Raw genomic sequence first — 21,903 nt, forward strand, 5'->3', positions numbered from 1 at the left:
CTGGATAATGAGAGGGTCAGGGAATTGTATTTCAGGATCGGGACAGCATGCCACGGAGCAGGCAGCCACCTCGGGGCGTGAGGTCAAGGGTGGGAACCCAGAGGCCTTCGTACCCACAGATACCGCCCATGATCTTTCCACAGGCATTGTCCTTCACCTCAGCTACTCCCCCCACCGCAGGTCAAGTACACGTCCGCAGATTCGCTGGAGAGCCTTTTCTCGTCTGCTACTCCCTCTAGACCAGTTTGCCTTCACGTGCTCGCTCACGTGCTCGTGGCTGCCTTGGAGGACCTGTGAGGCAGCTTCCCAGCGTGTCACAGCTGTAAGGGGCTTGGGGACTCTGGTGAGGGACAAGGTGCATGTGATTCTCTGTGCTCCCTTTCAGGTACCAGCAATGCTTCTATGGGGTCAACCTGTCCAGTCTCCGGGGGGCTGCAGTGGACGAGTATTTCAGACAGCCAATAGTAGTAAGTGGGTGTCATCACACACTCTCCTCCATCTGTTTATCTAAGGATTTGATTGCTCGTTCACTCATGCACCTGGGAGGTGGTGTGCTGCCAGGCTCTGCGAAGCCATCACCAAAAAGAAGAAAGAGCTCCTTGGAATGCTATGTTCTCAAGTCTTCCAGCTCTCACCTTCCAGTCAATTAAGAAAATTCTCAGAGAACGATGCTGTCGAAAGCAAGGAGATATTCTGACTGCCTTTCAATAAGTAACTTCTGATTCCCCCACTGCCCTGACTCACCCCATGTACACACTCAGCCCTCACACTTGTTCAATAATTCATATCTTCCCATTGATTCTGGTGGCCCAAGGCATAATAGGAGAGGAAGCTTTGTAAAATAAATAGCTTAGAATAGGAGCATCGCTGTCAAACAGATTGGGGTTTCATTCGTGACCCCCTCTAACTATGTGACCTTGGACAGCAATAAGTTGGCATTCCCCAAAACTGGCTTAATTACTGGCCCTCAAAAACTGCAGAGCCCGGAGCTAGAGACCCACTGCTGGAGTTCAGACAGTGTCACTTGAATCTGATTTTTCTATCCATATAATTTATTTCCATTGCCTCTAATTTGACTATGGGTCTCCCCTTGTGGTAGCAAAATGGCTTCAGGAACTCCAGCCTCAGATTCTTACAACTCTTAAGTCCCACAGGCGAGCCTGCTTTTCTCTTAATAACTTGGGCCAAAGCCCCAGATTAGTTTAGATGGAGCCTGATTGTCCTCCCTCGGGTCATGTTCTTGCCTGTGAAACCATCTTCAGGGGAAAAGTCATGCACTGATTGGCCAAGCTGGGGTCGCCGGCCATACCTGGAGCTGAGGATGGGCTAAGTTTTTATGGAACTTCTTGGAATGTGGAAAAGAGGTAAAATCTGGATGGTTGAAAACACACCAAACACCTGCTCCAGAAATATTGTGAGCACCGGAGGATACAACCTAACAAGCACTTAGCACTTAGGAAAGCGTGAAGCACTCCGTGCTTGGTGTATAGTAAGCACGGAATAAATGCTAGCCATCATTATGATATTATTATCATTAAGCTCATGCCTTTCAAACCCTAACTCTTGTTGACTTAAAATACCAGGAGGAAAGCCAGTCCACAATTTCGCTTGGGTTCGGTTTATCCTGGCAGAAAGATGACGTTTCTGCTTCTTTCCACACCCCCGCCCCCCAAGGACACATTCGACAGTAGGATTTTGATGGCTCGGACGGTCAAATACACAGTCAACTTTATGGACGCAGAAGAGGCAGATCTCCACAGGTTTGTAAACACCAGTGTTGCTCTTGGTTTTAAGAATCTCCTCCGCCTCTCTCATCTGCAAAACTTCAGTGCAGGGCCTTGCCCCTCACACGGGGAGAGATCTTAGGTGGGAGTCACACCCAGGAAGGGGCAGCAGTACTAGTCGCGTTTTATTGCTCAACGAGGAGAATGATGCTTCTTCCATAGGATTGTTCTAAAAGTTGTTTGTGTACAATTAAGTAGTAGTAGCATGTACTTACGTGGCCAGCCAGTGTTCTGAGCCCTTTACATATAATGACTCGGCGTGTCGTCCACGTGTCTGCTCTGCCAACAGTACTGTTGTTACTTCCACCTTAGGGAGGACAGGTACGAGACGGAGTAGGTTGCACAAGGTCACAGTATCACTGAGGATGCTAGACCTGGGATTTGAACCATTCAGAAGGCTCCAGAGTCCAGGCTGTTTACCTTCTCACTCATGCCAATAACATCAAGAAGAAGAGCTACAACTTTCTGAGTGCTTACCACATACTAGGTGCTGTGCTAAGTTTTTCACAGGCACTGGCTCATTTTCAAAGACGGCACTCAATAAATGTTCGTGTTTGTCCTCCTTCCATCCACCGGAAGAGACTCTGAAATGAGACCTCATTCCCCGGATGGTGATAGGAACCCCCTTTGGATGACCTTTCACTAGTATTTTGCCTTTTTCTTCCTGAGAAGATCAATGTGCGTGTATTTTTTTTCCTGAGTGCAATTTAAGACCCAGCCAGGGCGCCTGGGTGGCTCAGTTGGTTAAGCGACTGCCTTCGGCTCAGGTCATGATCCTGGAGTCCCTGGATCGAGTCCCGCATCGGGCTCCCTGCTCGGCGGGGGGTCTGCTTCTCCTTCTGACCCTCCCCCCTCTCATGTGCTCTCTCTCATTCTCTCTCTCTCAAATAAATAAATAAAATCTTAAAAAAAAAAAAAAAAGACCCAGCCAGGTTGTCATTTTGCCTGGGCTACTGAGGAAGCGAGAGCCAGACTTTAGCAGGTGCAGCTGGGCATCTCAGACCATCACGTGTCTTGAGATCACAATGGGCAAAGGGTCTGTCTGAGCACAGGCTAGAACCTGCTGTGGTCCTAAGAAGAAACCTCTGTGGCTTCTAACACAGGAGCCCTCCCTGACACTCTGTGCACTGGGCACAGTTCCAGCTCTGCGTGGCATCACCCACCCCAGCGCACCAGCCTCTGTCCAGAGCATCCCTCCCCACTTAGTCAAAAAGAAGGAGCATGGCCAAGTATGTCCTGGCACTAAAAGCTTCTGCCCGGAAACGACACAGCTCACTTCTGTTCCTGTTTAATGGGTCAAAGGAAGTCACATGGCTGAGCCTGAGCCTGGGTGAGTGGATAAATGTAATCCTCCCGTGTGCTCAGCTCAAGAGAAATGGCGTTTGGGAACAACTCTAGTAACTCCCACAGGCCCAGACAAAATTGACTTCCATCGGCTTTATGTGCTGCTCCGGGCCACCTCCTGAATCCCCGGGAAGTTCATGAAAATGAGCTCTGTCTCGGCTTCCGGTCATTCGTTTACATGTGTCGATTCAGCAAGTGCTTATTGAGATCTCACTAGGTGCTAGGTATGGTGCTGGTGCTTACACAGGCCCAAAAAGTAAGTTTTAAAAGTCTACCCTTGAAGAGCTCATAGTCTATTTAGGGGAATGCAAAGGAAAAAAAAAAAAAGAGAGAAAAAGAAAATAATGGCAGTGCCATACCAAACAATTCTGTGTGATCAGCACAATGGAAAACTCGAGAAATGCTCTGACTGCCACAGGGTGAAAGAAGTTAGAGCTTTGGAGGCACCATAAACGCAAATAAGGTATGACCTCCTTTGAAAATCTTTAGAGCACTCACTAACATAAGTCTCCCCTCAGCAAGGGATGAATAATATCACCTTTTAATTGTGGAACACTTTAAAAAGTTCACAAAGCACTCTCATCTTTGTTCTCCCCGCTCTTGCAAGGGAGGTGGGAGAGGTTTTGTCACCCATCAACAGATGACGAAACCGAGATTCGGAGGATTTAAGTGACTTTCCAGGTTAGCATCTAGATTTTGCTGTGCCTTTCCCGCTCTTCTTTCTGCAGGGGGTAGAAACCACGGCCACGTCGGTGTGACGCTTACCGCGGGCCCGTGGGAGGTTCAGTGGCCTCCCTGAAAAATCAATGAACTGTGACAAGGACCTTCCTAGCTGGATGCACCCCCTTGGGATCCACGTCTCTGTTCAGCGGCCCGACCAGCCTTTCCCTTCTAAGCAGCAGTGTAGGGGGGCTGCCCGGTTCCTGCTCTGACTTCTAGGAGGGCGGGTGTCGCCTGGTCCTGCCTCTTCTTCCTCTCGGAGCTCACACCCCGCTCCGGATGCTGCCCCGCCCCCAGGGACCTCCGGGTCACTGCAGAGCGGTGATGTGATTCTTGCCGAGCTTTGTCAAGAAGCCACGTGGTCAAATGTGTGGTCTCAGCCAGGCAGGAATCACACATGGAGAGAACCCTGCTGCCGGAGCCAGAGTGCTTAAGAGAGGAAGAGAATATTCTGGCAATGTTCTGGCTGATCTCACGAATGTGTCTTGTATTCCTGTCAACAACAACAAAAATAATTCCAAGTGTTTCTGCTCTCTCTCTCTTTTTCCTTGCAGAGTAGAAATCCCCTTTGTGTTCCAGCTGACGCAGTCCGGCCTCGTCCACGGCCTGGCGTTCTGGTTTGACGTGGCCTTTGTCGGATCTCTGTAGGTATCACCCCCCCTTCTGGGCCTCCTCTGGCCCCGTGCCATAATGCTCACTTCTCTAGGTGTCAAGAAAATAAAGCACCGATGTGAACGCAACTTTGAAATTTTAGGGCCCAGTCGAAATGAGACTGTTTTCCATGGTGTCAGATCAGCCCTGGCTAAAATACTGTGAAACCTCTGAAGGCAATTGGATTGGGATTTGAAGGAAGGAGAGAGGATCCGGGCTTCATCAGCCCCTCTTGGTCTTTTCCAGAATAGGTGGTGGGAAGGACCCCAAGCCTCCCGCCTTGGCTTCCATGGCATCGTCCTGGTTACAGAACCTCCTGTGTGTGGGTGTACCCAGAATCTTACCTTCCCCCACTCTGGTTCACACCTTCAGCTTCTCAGACTAGAGCCCTTCTTTAATGACAGGCAGGCATGGACTGCTAATGCTAACGGCCACATTAGGTGACCTTTTCATCATGTACTCCTTACCCCTCCTGAAAAGATTTGAAAGGTTAAGGGAAAAGAGGAGAAAGACCACCTACAAGTTGACTCTCAGTGTCTGGTATTCCATGTAAGGGTTGCGCCATTCCTGGGACCCCCCTCCAAATATCTGCTGTCCTGACTCCCCTCCTCTCTTGCCAGGCTTTCTCGTGCTGTCCGACGAGTAAAGACAGTTGCTCTGGGTCCCATGACCAGGCAAAAGGAAAACTTTTGCAGTACACTCTCCTCTACTCCTTATAGAAACATCCAGGCTTGTCATTGCTTCTGTAGAGGGAGAAGGGCCCGTGGGTCTGTGGTAAAGCTCAGGGAGCTTGGGGGGCTCAGGGAGGAGGGGATCCCTGGCAGCCTCGTCTGGGCTGACAATCAGAGAGAAAGAAAAGGATGTACGAGTCATTCCTACAGCACAGAAGCGTATTTGTCCAAGGGATCCATGCATTTGTTTCTCCGACTTTCCCCCAGTGAATTTGTTCCTGCAGGAGCAAGGGAGATAAGCTTCAAGTGGCCTGCTCCAAGGGGAGAATTTCTTTGAAGTTAAATGCTTTATCCTAAAAAGCTATAAAAAATTTGTGTTCTACTGCATAATATGCCTGAGGATATTTTGATCTAGAAGTGGTTTATATTACTGAGCGGTTAAATTTTGTCAGATATCCCCCCAAAATCTTCAAGTCAAAATGGACCCTGGAGGAGCACCTTACTCCATCCAAACCAGAGACACAGCCTGAGCCCAGGACAGGTGACCTTGGTGTTGGAGGCACATCCAGATGTTCTCACCTCCTCGTATGAAAGGAAGAATATCCATTTAAACATACCCATGCAGGATGTCCGAGCTGGAAGGACTGTAGAGACCATCTGCCGCAGGAGCTTTTCTGGCTTCTAGAAGCCCCATCAGGTTCCCTGAACAGGTTGGCATGAAACAGTGAAGAGTCCAGACTCCAGACTTCTCACCCTGACAGACGCTTTTCAAACAAATCATTTCCCAGTTGAACTCTCTTACTTGTTGGGCTTCTAATGAACTTTGATTCAGAAGTACAGATTGATTGAGTGGCCAAGTCCACGACTTTGAAGCCTGGCTCTCCAGCTGTCCTCTTTGTGACGTTGGGCAAGTCCTTTAACCTCTCAGGGCTTACCTCATTGAGTCATTTTAAAGACTTAGTGGGATAATATACATGAAGCTCTTGGTGCAGACCCAGCACATGGTAATGACCTAAATTGAGCTATCCTTTTCTTCAGAGGGTTCCATGAGTTGAAAACCCTGGAAACCAACTCTCAGCCCAGGTCCCCAGTGCAGTCCATTAAATTTGGGCCTGGAAACATGATTGGCTCTTCACTCTTTTCTTGCCCCACAGGGTAACAGTTTGGCTGTCAACAGCCCCAACTGAGCCTCTGACTCATTGGTATCAGGTGCGGTGCCTTCTTCACACTCCTCTCTTTGCCAAAGAAGGAGAGACCCTCTCAGGGAAAGTGCTGTTTGTAGCCAACAGACGGTAAGCAGGAGAGTACAGACGGGAGACCACCTCTGCATGCTGCTCCTATGGGGAAGGGGGTGCAGGAGGTGGGAGCCTTTCCAGCACCTAGACATGGACGGGATGCTTTACAAAAGCCTGGCTGACTTTGCCAGGTGCACTCAGCTACGGACCCAGCCGGCAGACGTCCCCCTTGGGCTCAGGGCGGCAGGGATGGGGAGCTTGGGATAACTCAAGGGCAGTGTTCTCCACCTGACCGCGGAGGAAGGGAGGGCATCCATCCGCTCATGGGAGCGCTTGCCAAAGGCTCAAATTATCAAGTGCTTTAAATCCCACGTCAGCTTCCTGGCCTTCCTTGCAGCTAGCCACACCCCCCCAAATTTAGCACAGCAACATCGATCTGTACCCAGGGGGACAAGCACTGCAGGATTGGCCGCTTCCCTCTGGTAATGGTTTCATGAGGCCTCGGCAGCGATTACTTTGATTTCTCTCATTTTTAAAATGCTCTATTTTCTTTCACCTTGCTGGAGCATCTCCTGGGTAAATCAGAGGAGAAAAGAATCACAGAGTGGTTCAAGGACTCTCCGGATATTAAGGGTACTCAGAGGTCATCCTGTTCCACTTCCTTCCCTCCCTACCTCCCCCTGCTTCTTGGGCTTGTGCTTGAATGCTCCTGCGACAGAGAGCTCACCACCTCACATATCAACCCTTGCATTTCTGAAGTCTCGATTTCTTCCATTACAAAAACCTAACACATTCACAAGTACATTCAAAACTACAAAAGTGTCTAGAGTCCACACACTCTGCCACCCCTCACCCCACTCACCAGATGTGACCCCATGCTCCAAATCCTTTCAGGCGATTTTCTGTGCATGTACTAAGCAAAAATTGTCATGGGGTTTTTATTGCTGTTTTATAAGCGGACTAAACTAGCAGTCTCCAACTTAAGTTTTCACTTAACAGTGAGTCCTGAATCTGTGCAGATAGACTGCTTTGTCATTTTAGTAGTGCATCAGAAATGGATATACGACATGTCTTTTTTAAAATCGCTGATTGATTGATACTTGAGTTGCTTCTGGTGTTTCCCTTTTTTGGCCATTACAAAAAACTCTGCACTAAATATCCTTGAACAGGAAGTTTACACAGTGGCAAGAATATCTCTACGTGAGATCCCTGGAAATGGAAATGCTAGATCAAAGATTATGTATATGTTGCACTCTGACAAATACTGCTTTTCTCAGTGGTTGCACCAACTTCCACTCACACTGCAGTGGACAGCCTTGTGCATTTCGGCACATCATTCCCTGCACTGCCCATTACAGATCTTTATGGTTTTTGCCAATCTGATAGATCCAAAAATCATTTTTGGAAGTTGCATCTGGTTGTTTGGTTTCTATTTCTTTACTCCTAAGGTTAAGTAACTTTTCATATGGTCTTTGGTTATTGATGTCATGTACTTTAGACATCTCTGATGATTAAAAAATGGTTCTTGCTGTCAATCCTATCTACCACTTCCTATTAACTGTACTCATTTATCTTACTTCTGCTTCTGAGGTCTGTTCCAACCTCCACACGGCAGTTGTTTAAATATTTGGAGAGTTCTTCCAGAATCCTCCCAGTGTTCTTCCGTTGGCTACCATCCTCAACTCCTCACTCCTATAAGAGTGATTTTTAAATTGTTTGAGATTCTAAGTCCTCCCCCTCTGGAAAGTTCATGGAACTTTTCTGGAAAGTGATTTACAAGAAAGGCGTTCCTGTGGTGGGAGAGACATGGCAGTGCTCCCGTGGTCTGTTTTCCTCGCCTCACGCTCTCTCTCCATTGGTGCGGCCGCAGAGGCATCCTGCTTCCTGCAAGCATGGCTGTTCTGTGCGTCTCTAGGTGGATCTGCCGTGTTGCAGTTCTGGACATGTCTCCGCCCAGGAGCCTTGCCTGCCCCAGTTCCTGCCCAAGATGCTACAAACAAGGACTAAAACTTGTGCATTTCAGAAAACTCTCCTCATCTTCAGGGCCTGTATTTTGGGGAGCACTCTCTGAGGTGGGCTGCCCCTGGGCTCTCTTGCTTCGCTTTGCACTTCTGTGCTTTTTCCCATGTGGCTTACAACCAATTAACTGCTTTTGTAGCCCTCATGCATAAGTTAGAGCGGGCGGATTGTATCTTTCTCCTGGTTAGACAGAAAAGGAGGTCTGTGGTCTGCAGTGTCTTTCTATTCTGCTTGTTTGGGGATGGCTTCCAGGAACAAAGGTGGAAAATGCTGATTTTTACCATGTTCATCCTGGAAGTTACCACTTTCTCCCTAAATCCTCATAAACCATCTATTTAATGACCAGTTCTACAGGAAAAAAAAAAAAAATTGCTCAGGGACAGTACCCAGCATCAGCCTGCAGTTTGGACTTGCCTTTTCTGCTTAACATTCTTTTGCTTTCAAATATTTCTTTGTTAAGGTGCCTTAGGGTATAATTAGGTGAGTGAATTTAAACCATCTTATTGTTTCATTACTTTTTTCTAACATATCTAGGGTTTCATCCTCATCAGTCGTATTTTTCTACCCTCCTCTCCTTTGTTCCCCTAGTAGGGAAGAAAGAGGCAAACCATTCACATCACATACCTGTGTCGTGACTCCTGGGCTCCTCCAGGCCTCTGTCCCTTTCTTAACGCACAGATGTTATATTGCTAGTATTTGTCTTTATGTGAGCTTCCCAGAAAGAAGGCCTGAGTCTTATCCCTCCTCACTTCATATGCTTCAGAGATTCAACAGAGATGTGGCATGACCACCTGAATGAAGAAGTCATAACTGATGGTCCTTCTCTTAGTAAGAATTTCATCTGGCACAACTGAAAGAAGACGCCTAAGATATTATGAGCCCACAATACTTTGCAGCAAGAAGAAAGGGAGGAAGGCGGGAGGGAGGAAGTTCTTCATTATATTAGACCAGCACCCTGGTGTAGTGAGAGAAGCCAGGTTTGGGAGTCTGATGCATCCTGGTTCTGTCCCATCTCCTCTGCATGTCGTTGGTGCTTGAGTGATCTTGGACAAGTTAATGAATTTCTCTAGCAGCAAATTATAGTAATTGTGTCACCAGGTTTTGGCAGATGTTAAAGGAGAGAACATAGTATAGTCATCAATACACAGTAGGTCCACAGAAAATCTTATTTTTTCCTGCGTATTCTCTTTCTTTCTCATATTATTTCTCATCAGAGTTCTTGCTTTAAAGTTCTTCTCTTCCTTGGTATTTTCTACAACCCTCAGCACTTCCTGAATGTCAGTGTTTTGATGCTCTTTTTGGTAAGGTGCTACTTGTTTGTCCTGCCTTTGCAGAGGATCACCCCCTTCCTTATTGTCAAATAGTCTTTTTAAGCTCGGGCCTCCTGGGAGAGCACCCACACGGGTGTGGGCAGTGGCTGCCCTTTTCTTTCCCAGCCAGGACCATTTATGATTGTACTGTTAGCGTTTTCTTGTCCACAGACTCCCCGTCATTCTGAGGCTGTCATTCATTTTGGTGCTTGGGACGATCAAACAGAACCCACCTTGCTTAGGAACTTCATGAAATTTATATCCCTCTGGTTCACAGAAGTGGTGTCCATGAAGCTTTTTGGTCATGTGCACCTATGAGTAAAAACATTTATATATGCATCTTCCCAAGTATACTAGCATTTATCTCTTAATTATGTGAATATACTACAATAATAATAGCATAAGACGAAGTGCTCGATATAGAGATATATGTATATATATGTATGTTTAACATTTATATACTATAGACACGCATGCATAGATATCTCTGTATATATATACACACACACACACACACACACATAGAAATTTATGTAGCATGTATCTCATAAGATACAAAAATAGAAATAAAAAGAATGAATGTAGGGGCGCCTGGGTGGCTCAGTCAGTTAAGCGGCTGCCTTCGGCCCAGGTCATGATTCCAGGGTCCTGGGATCAAGCCCCACTTCGGGCTCCCTGCTGAGTGGGGAGCCGCCTTCTCCCTCTCCCTCTACCTGCTGCTCCCCCTGTTTGTACTCTCTCTCTCTCTCTAATAAAAAATAAAAATAAAAAGAATGAATGTAAAAAATATATATATATATACATAGGCTGATTTTGGGTCTAGCTCATCCACTTACCCTGGGCCAATATTTTTTGGAACATAACTTAAAACTTTTGGATCTCTGGGGTGCCTGGGTGGTTCAGTCGTTAAGTGTCTGCCTTCGGTTCAGATCATGATACCAGGGTCCTGAAATCAAGCCCCACATCAGGCTTTCTGCTCAGTGGGGAGCCTGCTTCTCCCTCTCCCACTCCCCCTGCTCATGTTCCGTCTCTCTCTGTCAAATAAATAAATAAAATCTTAAAAAAAAAACAACTTTTGGATCTCTGTGAGGGTCTGCTGTACTGAGGTTTGCCAGGGAATTTGGTTTATAGGGAGTTTAATGAGATTTGTTTTATGAAACTAGGAGAAATGCTGACCAAAGAGCTAAAGCTTCTGAAGCTCCAAATGCTGCTCCTAATGGTCATCACTGAACTGCTCCATCAAATACCTATATGTTTGGACAGCTGCATCAGAAGGAACTGTAGGGGAAGCTTTCGTGTCTGATGCGGTGCAGTAAAGTAAGAGTATTTGCTGGCACAGCTTTACGTGACGTTTCTTTGTTCTTCAGTGTTCCTCAGATTCTTATAGCTCTGGCCCATGTGTCCATCACATTCTTGGTATTCACTCGGTCATGTTGGACCCCATAATCAGACTCTTACTGAACCATCCCACCTTAGCAAAACCTGAGGAACTAGGTGAGCCTAACATGTACCTTAACTCTTTGCTGGCGATTAGAATCCAGCGTTTACCTGGTGAATTCGCTAGTGCTCAGTAGGTGTTAGGTGAACAACTGCGTTCGTGTCCTAGGGCTGACAAAATTAAAAATCAGAGCTCCGTATTTTCTTCCATACCCCAGTGTGTCATCCCTCATCCTCCCTGCGGCACGCTCGGTCAAACCCCGCTGAAGAAAACGGGGTGGGGTCTATACCACTGAAGTTCTATCTCCTTCCTTCACCATCAGTACATCCTCGGTGACTTGGGCCATTTTCTCCCCAAGCTTCCTGTCACTTCTCTTTCTCCATCTCCCTTCTTCCTTGGTGGTCAGCACTAAGCCTCTCCCTCTACTGTACTGTCTGTTTCCTCTAATAAGACGAAATTATCATGAATTACCGCATTCTTTAGAAAGACATGCCCTACATATGTTATTCTCAAGTTTCCAATCTCTGCTTGATGACGAAAGAAATGTTGGTATACGAAGCAATGATTTTGCGCTCAGTCGTTGAACTAAAGTATGTCCCTGCGTATGTCACTTGCTCTGTAGATTTAAAATGACTAAGACTTGGGGCACCTGGGTGGCTCAGTTGTTAAACATCTGCCTTTGGCTCAGGTCATGGTCCCAGGGTCCTGTGATCGAGCCCCGCATCGGGTTCCCTGCTTGGCGGGAAGCCTGCTTCTCCCTCTCCCACTCCCCCTGCTTGTGTTCCCTCTCTCGCTCTGTCTCTCTCTGTCAAATAAATCTTAAAAAAAAATAAAAATAAAAAAAAATAAAATGACTAAGTCTGGCAAAGAACTAGGTTTTTGTGGTTTTTTTTAAAAGAATACACATTGCTACATAATTGGTTCAAAAGAATTAATAGTTATTTAGGATCCTGTATACACCGTCTTGAAAGATTCTCCATTTTTTTTTTTAAAGATTTTATTTATTTATTTGACAGAGAGACACACAGTGAGAGAGGGAACACCAGCAGGGGGAGTGGCAGAGGGAGAAGCAGGCTTCCCACCGAGCAGGGAGCCTGATGCGGAGCTCGATCCCAGGACCCTGGGATCATGACCTGAGCTGAAGGCAGACGCTTAACCACTGAGCCACCCGGGCGCCCCAAGATTCTCTGTTGTTGGTTGCTTTATCCACGTTGCACATTAATTACGGAGTTTGGAGTTGGGCTCCTGGGTGTCGTGGTGCTAGGATGACACTGCTCCTGGGATAGAAGAGCGCATGATTTTTCTGCAGACTTCGGGAAGGGCACGTTCTCCCCTGGTTAGATGAATCACTATCAAAATAGCCTGCCCAACCATCCTCCCCATCGCCCCCACGTGCACATGGAAGGGCTTTGAGAACAAATCTCAGCTCTCACTCACCACGCTGAGCCATGACCTAACATGACATGAAGCTCTTTTTGCCTTCCATGAGGGAAGCTAGGACTCTGAGGATGGGTCAAGGAGAGGAGTGGGTTTAGAGAAGTGAGTATAAAGTGACAGTGTTATCTTATCTAGCGTTCTGAAAAGAGCCTTGCAGAACACCCTGTGGCAGGAACTTACTGATCACTCTTCCCGACCACACCTGGGGCCACACAGGTCTCTCTTGTGCCTTGTATGCATCCGTGGACACACACGTTTGCACAGACCTCGGGGTCCCCCATTTCTGCTTTAAGTCCTATATTAATTACTTCAAATATTGTTAAGAAGGTGTCTTTCCTTTGGGAAAAATATGCAGGTGTGTCCCTCCCTGACTTACCTGTGAGGCTGATTGCTCAGCCTTTCCATGGCCAGGGGTTGCCCCTCTCCTGAGGAGCTCGGTGTCTCCGTGTCTTGCTCTCCCCGCATCTACCTTCAAGTATCACATGCAGTGAACTACTGGATGTGGGTATCACGGAAGAAACATTTTACAACAGAGTAGTTTGGGGGTCAATTATAGGAGTTGAAACAGAATCAAAGGACATCGTTGATTTTTTTGTTTTAATTTTCCCTCTTACTTTGTAATTGGCCCCGATAAAATCTAGAACTGGAGTTACGGGTTTCATGGGATCTGACATTATACATACACCTTCCCAGGCCACTATTGGTAATGACAGGGTGGCCTTTGTATCCCTTAGTAATTTCTGGAATTTGAAACAGAAGCCAAACCGTCAAGGAAATTCAAATTAAAATAATAATATGTTAACCCCAAACATTTAAAATATTAGGGATTGGAAGATGTGTAATGAAATTAGCACTTTTATACTTTGTAGGTGAGGAAGTAATTCAGTCCACTTTCTGGAAGACATTTTAGCGGTAGGTATTGGAACCTTAAATGTCTATGTGCTTTAGCCTGGTGAGTCTAACACTAAGAATTTATTCCAAGGAAATAACCACTGATAGGACGTAAAGATGTATTATAAGAACGTTCTTTACAGCAGAATTTCTGTCATAAAATTAAATTTTTGTTACTATAAGTAATAATATGTTACTACGTGTTTATAATATGTTATAAAAATATAAATATTTGACAGTGGGGAATTATTAAATACACTGTGCTATACCCATATAATAATACTGAAAAATACATTGTCGAGAATTATAGGATGGGGCATGTGGGTGGCTCAGTCAGTTAAGCATCTGCCTTCGGCTCAGGTCATGACCTCAGGATCCTGGGATCCAACCCTGCATCTGGCTCCCTGCTTAGCAGGGAGTCTGCTTCTCTCTCTTCCTCTGCCCCTCCCCACCATTCATGCTCTCCCTCTTGCTTTCTCTCTCTCCCAAATAAATTTTTTTTAAAAAGGAATTAGAGGATAAATGCTTGCTTATGTTAAATCCAATTAGGACATATGAAGGAATACTTTAGATGATTTTATTAAAAATTTACATTTATAAAAAATGGATAAGAAAATACTCTAGAGTAGAAGAATCTTTGTCCAGTGATGTTATGGATTATTTTATTTAATTTCTATTTTTCTTTATTTTTCTGTTCTACAGTGAATATGTAACACTGTATCATCTGAAGAAATACATATTTTTTAAAGATTTTATTTGTCAGAGAAGAGAAGCACAAGCAGGGGGAGTGGCAGGCAGAGCGAGCATATATATGACTAATAAAGATCCCATAAACATAATTCCTTCATTTTAGTCATCAAGGATATGTCCTATTAGCTGTTCTTATCAACCAGTTCTCACTGGAATTACATGAGTCTTCATCTGGGGCCTCTTAAAATCAATCACATTTGTCAACTGTCAGTCTGAGATTTTCTGTCAGTTTGAGATTTTAACTTACCCAGTCTTTGCACAATTAAGATTGTTTTGGTACATCAATGGGTAACTCACGAAGTACCTCTGTTAACTAAAGCCATTTCTGTCATTGCTCTTGGTAAAACCAGAAACACCATTAACTTGGTAATTTTTTAGATCAAGAGATTATAACTGTCAAAGTCTTCTAACAAATAAACATTTAGTAGCATCCAGATAAACACATATGGCCATATACAAGATGGCACCCATGCACTCTTAAAACCCTCATGAATTTGGTAAGTTCACGATAGATTTTGGAAACGAACTGAGGGTTGCTGGAGTGGTGGGGGGTGGGAGGGATGGGGTGGCTGGGTGATGGGACACCGGGGAGGGGATGTGCTATGGTGAGTGCTGTGAATTGTGTAAGACTGATGGAATCACAGACCTGTACCCCTGAAACAAATAATACATTAGGTTAATAAAAAACAAAACAAAACTCATGAATCAGGTAGGTATGTGTAGAAAGCACCCTCAGGGTTTGTGAAGATAACCGGTCTTGTCAAATGATGGTTTTTTTGTTTTGTTTTCTGCCATCCAGACAGAGCTATGACATTCAGATTGTGGCGCTGGTAAACCAGACAGGCTTCAGATCTGGGAACATCCTCGATTTAAAGAATCCTTTCTTTAGGTAAGAAATGCTCTCATCCATTTCACACCCATGTATATAAAATCTCAACTGACCTCATGACCTGGTAAAGAGAGTCAGACTAATTCCATCTTTCCTATGAGGAGAAAAAGCATCCCCACTTCCTCTCTGAGGAGACTTGGATCTTGAGATATGGAGTTGCATGTTTTCTGTTCCATTAAATGGAATTCAATATGTGCCAATCTAATCCTGGAACAGGGAGCACTGGAGAGTCCTACAAAGTGAACTCTCATTCCACTTGAGCTCTAATGAGCTGTGTGACCTCAGGCAAAGTCACTTCCTTCTGGCATTCGGTTTTCTCATCTGCAAAATGTGGAGTTTAAATCTGGGCTCCTCTGACCTTCCCTCACTAACGGATGATTTTATGTAGCAGTTATTCCAATACATCTAAAACATCAAGTCCATTGAAAACATGTTTTTGAGACCTTTTTTGAGATAATGTAAGTCAGGACATACCTCTCTTTAGAAGCTCTGCAGATTTTTTCTGATACAAAGAACTTGCCACAATGAGATGGACACGACAGATGTTTCTGGAAAAACTCCCCATCTTTACACCTAGTCAGTATGAGCCCACTCACAATCCACACATGAAGTCAACCCCACAATTAAAACCACCGGACACTGTCACTCTTGACTTCCTTATTTAAAAAAAAAAAAAACGACTTTTCCCTCATATTATAATGTCTCCCAAGGCTTTTATTCAAAGCATCCTGTCTCTGTAGTACTGAAAAGCATAAAAAGAAGAAACACAGGAAACCAAACCAGGAATTCTTTGGCAGAGATGGGAAAATGAAATGGTGACCTTGACGCGTGGGAGGAGAAAAACAGGCAAGGCTGCCATTGTTTACGTTGTGTGCAAGTTGTCACACATAGTAGGAATCTTTAAAGCCTATTCCCATTGAGGGATGTGGATGCCATTTTTAATTCTGAGGGAGGAGGGGAGTTCTCACTCCCATCCCCCTACACAGTCCTGTCACGTAAAGTCAAGGGCACAGATTGTGGCCCCAGAACATGCTGACTATTCACTAGGACAGTTTGACCTGCCTAGGCCTCAGTCTTCTCATCTGTGAAATGGGATAAACAACACAAGGATGTTCATACCATGTCCAAGTACTTAACAGTTGACATAATGGGTGTTCAGTAATTGCTAGTTTCCTGTCTTTCTCCCTTTGCTTACTGGTCTCTGCGCTCCTACTCTCTCAGTAAGTAAATAGATGATGATCTGTAGTTCATTCCAGACAGAATCATTTGCATTTGGGGATAGAAAATGAATTTTCGTGGGGTTTTAGAAAACCCACATTTTGAGTGCAAGAACCACGTGAACTAGTAACTCTTGAGTCCCACTTCACTTCATCGTAGAAGAACAAGATTTTAACCAGGAAACACGGGGAAAGGGCCTTGGCCTTGGCCAGCCCTGCACAAAGACACAACACAGTGGCTACAAGGTCAGAGTGAGGGCTGGTCCAGGTTCAGTGATACTCAAGACCACAGCACTGTCCAAACACACAGACTGTTGGGGGGGGGGGCAGCAGATGCCCTTCTGTCACTCAGCACCATGGCTGACTGATGTATTTAATTAATTAAGTAGATAAGGGTGCTTAAAAATGTGACTCCCCTGGGAATTCCAGATCTTGATTCTTATTTTTCACCAACCCTTTCCTAATGTCTAGGCCTCAGTATCTTCAATGAGGATATGTGCTAAATGACCAAATCTCTGAAGAGCACCTAGCATGTAGTAGATGCTCAGTTAATGTTCAGCTGGGGTAATGCCCTTCTGCTCCCCGACAGTCAACTCCAATCTGCTATTGAGGAACTGAAAAGCAGCACAGGGGTGTGTGTGTGTGTGTGTGTGTGTGTTGGAGAACTAAAATAATTGGCATTACCCAGAGGAATTATTGGTAATTTTCCATCAAAATAAGTAACTTTCTCTCCACCTGCTTTTTATTCTACCCATTCTTAGGGCTTAAAATAGACTTACACACAAAAACAAAAGATTCATTTTTGTTTTTTGTCTGATCCCTGATACCATCTAAAAACATCTAATGTGGCATGCTAAAAACATCTCAAGATCAACAAGTTAATTACTAAAAACATGAACATCCACCATTACAGTCAATTGATTTTGACACAGTTGCAAAGACTATTAATGGAGAGGTGACAGCCTTTCAAAAGTTGTGCTGGAATGATTGGATATCAATATGCAATAAAAATAGTGACCTCCCACCCATATCTCACACCATCTATAAAAATTAGCTCAAAAGGGATCACGGATTGAAACAGAAAACCTAAAAATATAAAACTTTGAGAATAAAACATAGAAGAAAATCTTTGTGATCTTTGGGTTAGACAAAAATTTCTTAGATATGACATAATTCCTGAAAAGAGAAAAAGGATAAATCCTTTATCAAAATTAAAAACTTACCTTTGAAAGACACATGATGAGAATGAAAAGATGAGTTACAAACTGAGTGAAAGTATTAGGAAATCACATATCTGAAAAAAAATAATATCCAGAATGTAGAAAGAATGTATGATAAAATATTTTCAAAAAAGCCCAATAATAAGACAATTTTGTTAAGGGCAAAAGATTTGAACAGACCTTCCATCAAAGAAGATATAACAGCAAATAAACACTTAAAAAAATGTTCAGCCTCATTATCCAACAGGGAAATGAAAATTAAAACCATAATGACATACAGCTACACAACTATGAGAATGGCTTAAAATGAAAATTTGGATGATACCAAGTTCTGGTGAAGATGTGGAGCTACCAGAATTCTCATTCATCCTTGGTAGGAATACAAAATCATACAGACACTTTTGAACATAGTTCACCAGTTTCTTCTCTAGTTAAAAATGCACTTGCCAGATGACCCAGCAATCTCACTCCTAGGTATTTATACATCTGAAATTAAACTGTATTTGAATGTTTATGGCAGCTTTATTTGTAATCACCAAAACTGGAATCAACTCATGGAGAATGAATAAACAAACTATGATCCATCCAGACAATGAAACGATTTTCAGTAATGAAAAGGAGAGAAATACTCATACATATAATAATACAGATGAGTCACAAATAAATTAAGCTAAAGAAAGTGAAAGAAACCAGACTCAAAATGCTACATAATATATGATTCTACTTATATGACATTCTGGAAAAGGCAACACTGCGGATACAAAGACTAGCTCAGAGCTGGGCTTGAGAAAGGGTTAGCTATGAAGAGATGTGGCAACAGTTCAGGGCAGTGGAACTTTCTGTATCTTGATTGTCCTGGTGGCAGGACGTGTCTGGATGCATTTGTCGATACTTGCAGAACTACAATAAAGAGGGTCAGTTTTACTGTATGTAAAATTTTTTCTCAGTGACATGAAAACTTACCAAAAACAAAACAAAAAACCCAAAACTGCATAAAGGGATAGCAGAAAACAAACAGAGTGTTGGGCCGGACAGTGGCGAGGGATTGGATGTGAGTGTTGTTTACATTGAGTAATCTGGGAGGCTTCTCGGAAGAGGTGGCAACTGAGTGGTGACTTAAATGTCAGGAAGCAACTGGCATGGGCAGATGTGCAAGCAGAGCCTTCTACAAAAACACAGTGAGGGCAAAGGCCTGAGGCAAAACAAGCCTACCGAATAGCAGGAAGAGCGAGAAATAAGTTGGTCCTTCATCTTTGCTGTAAACCTATAAAAGAAAAGAAAAGAAAAAGTTCTTTCAGTGAACAAAAATCTAGATCATCATCTCAGATCTGAATTTAGGCTATGCATAATCAAACTTACTAAATATAGTGGGTAAATATAGATCTAAGGCTGCCCATAAAAACTCCAGGAAGGGCACGGAGTGGGAAGGAGGGAGGGGGAGGGGACGAGGAGGGAGGGAGAGGACGAGAACACACAGCTAGCTTGCCTGCCGCGAGCTTTGGATCGAGATGGAACCTATTTACTCAGTATCATAGAAATCACCTTCTCTGTTTTAGGTTTGCTTAGAAGATAGCCACAAGCCAATCAATAAGTAAAATGAAGGCCTGAGAAGTCCCTCAACATCCAAGTTCATATTTCATGTTCCAAATATGCACTGTAAATTTTACAAGGATGATTATTAGGTTGATTTAAATTCATATTTTTTTTCTAACTCTAAAATGTGTATCCTCATTTTATTGACAAGTCTGTTTCTTGGTGCTTCTTAGACTGGCTCTTTACAGCTTTCCGCATGTCGCTGAAGAACAATTTTTTCTCAATTTGTGGTTTCTCTTTATTATTGTTTTAGTAAAGCCAACAGCTCTGCTTTCATTCTTGAAGCATTTACAAAAGAAATTTAACAAAACCCTACCTCATGTTTATATGTATGCGTATGTGTGACATAACATAAGAGCATGTTAGGAGTGAGCTTCTATGTACAATTTTAAGCTGTTTTCACAGTTTCAACCAATCAACACTAGTTTCTAGCCCAGCAATGTGTTAAAGAATTTTTGCCTTATTCGTGTAATGGAATAATAGGACGTCAGGAATGTTCTTCATTGGTAATATTTGATGAATCTGTATGTAGTTAAGGAAATAAAGATGGAACCTTTGTCAGTTCTTTTAGGTTTACAATAAAAATATACAGTGCGAGATACCAGTGGGGCCTCTCCTTTACTTTAAGACATTTGTTATATGTCACACGTCAAATGGTGATGAAAGATGATCTTTGCAAAGAGCAGGTTTTCCCCTGGCCCAGAAAACTCTTATGAAAATGGATGTCACATCAGCACAACAAGCTAATGAAGCCCACAGCAGCCCTCTCACTCGCGGGTGGGGAAGGGAGAGAAACTGGAATAAAACCACAAGGACATGTCCTCACCAGGCAGTCAGTCACCCACAGCTGGGAGCTTTCCACTGTGCTGCTTTGGCTCATTCTGGCCGCTCCGTTTGAAACAGTCTTGCCTTTCTATCCAGCCCAACAGTCTTCCTTACATCACTGCGGGGCTTCCCATCCAGTGAACCCTCACTGCCATGCCTTCTGCCACCTTCCACACTCACTCAAAGGATGCTTTCCTGCCTTTGACACATCTCCTGTCCCTCCCTTAGTCTAACCCTTTCTTGCAGCTCTGTATCCCCTCATATCCTAAACACACACACACACGTCTTCTATTAACCAATGTCTTTGTGGGTTGGAGTGAGTCGGATTCACTTTTTAATTTCCGACAATGCCTAAGGGTATGTCTCATGCATCAAAGGTGCTCAGTAAATGTACACTGCTTGAGTACATAACTTTATCCTGAAGTTCAGAGTCATTGTAATTATGGAATCAGGCCTACAACCTCCTAATCACCTTTCAAGCAGAGTAGGCAGAAACTGGGAAACCCTGCACTGCAGGAACACTGTATTTCTGTCCCGCCAACGCCACCCACACCCAAGGCAGACGTTCCTTTTTTTTTTTTTAATTGATAAACAGTGTATTGTTTCAGAGGTACAGGTCTGTGATTCATCAGTCTTACACGATTCACAGCGCTCACCGTAACACATACCCTCCCCAATGTCCACCACGCAGCCACCCCATCCCTTCCACCCCAACCACTCCAGCAACCCTCAGTTTGTTTCCTGAGATTAAGAGTCTCTTATGGTTTGTCTCCCTCTCTGGTTTAGTCTTGTTTTATTTTTCCCTCCCTTGCCCTATGATTCTGTCTCGTTTCTCAAATTCCTCGTATCAGTGAAATCATATGATAATTGTCTTTCTCTCATTGACTTATTTCACTTAGCGTAATACCCTCTAGTTCTATCCATGTCATTGCAAATGGCAAGATTTCATTCTTTTTGATGGTTGAGTAATATTCCATTGTATATATATGCCACATCTTCTTTATCCATTCATCTGTCGATGGACATCTTGGCTCTTTCCACAGTTTGGCTATTGTGGACATTGCTGCTGTAAACATTGGGGTGCACGTGCCCCTTTGGATCCCTACATTTGTATCTTTGGGGTAAATACCCAATAGTAAGGCAGACATTCCTGATTGATCCCAGCACTCATCTCCACCCAACAGGACAGGCCCTCACCGTCCATTATCAGTTTCTGGGAGTGGGCATAAGAGATAAAAACCATGACTTTTAAGCATGCCAAAAAAATTGATAGTATTTCCGAATCTTTCAGTGATCCCAAAGATATGTAATATTTATGAATTTGTGATTTTGCTGAAGCACAAATTTGATATGGATATATATCCATATATTTAAACTGTGGGTGTGGGCGAGTGAGTGTCTCTTCTCAATCATTTAGAGAACGCCTCTCCATGTAATCAGTAACTCTCCTGATGTATTCCTTGCAAATGTTTTTCATCCTCTTCACCTTATTTCTGGAAATGTAAGTTCTTAGTGTTGCTTTTTAAGAAATGATGTAATGTAGGGTAGAGTTTATTTTAGTGGAAAAATTATTAAGTTTACTACTTATTCCTGTCCTTAGATCTATAGAATCATTAAGAATCAAAGGGGATTGTTCAAGTGTTAACTTACTGTGTTTTATGGAGAAATTACATAGCCATAATGTCTGCAAATTTGAAAGTGACTTCAAAGCACATGCGCTGTGAATATCAAGAGTAGATGGTGGATTTCGGGAGATCTTGGAAGTCTCGGAAATCTTGGCCTTTCAGGAAGCCATCCTGTCATAATTAAGATAAGGCCAGCAATGGGGGCACAGCTGGTTGGCAGGAGCTGCTCCGGGAGAGTCCACAGCCCGCACACCTGTGGGACCTGGAAGGCACACCCCCAGAGG

General features: G+C 44.0%; 1 protein-coding gene across 2 annotated transcripts in view; it reads left to right on the forward strand.

Moving 5' to 3' along the window:
* The window catches only part of LOC102732378 (histone-arginine methyltransferase CARM1-like), a 218,199-nt gene extending 198,431 nt beyond the window's left edge, over positions 1-19,768 (forward strand). The window contains exons 8-13 of one of the 2 annotated variants that reach the window (XM_081802795.1): positions 386-467; positions 1,675-1,760; positions 4,403-4,492; positions 6,325-6,462; positions 15,050-15,139; positions 19,133-19,768. In XM_081802795.1, the coding sequence (XP_081658921.1) occupies positions 386-467; positions 1,675-1,760; positions 4,403-4,492; positions 6,325-6,462; positions 15,050-15,139; positions 19,133-19,142 (496 nt within the window). In that variant the 3' untranslated portion in view covers positions 19,143-19,768. Of the gene's footprint in view, positions 1-385; positions 468-1,674; positions 1,761-4,402; positions 4,493-6,324; positions 6,463-15,049; positions 15,144-19,132 lie in introns of those variants that run through there. The other variant, XM_081802796.1, reaches the window with a different exon arrangement.
* The last annotated feature ends 2,135 nt before the right edge of the window (positions 19,769-21,903 follow it).

Source organism: Leptonychotes weddellii, chromosome 14, assembly GCF_054177405.1.
Source record: "Leptonychotes weddellii isolate Sample4059 chromosome 14, ASM5417740v2, whole genome shotgun sequence".
Lineage (NCBI taxonomy): Eukaryota > Metazoa > Chordata > Mammalia > Carnivora > Phocidae > Leptonychotes > Leptonychotes weddellii.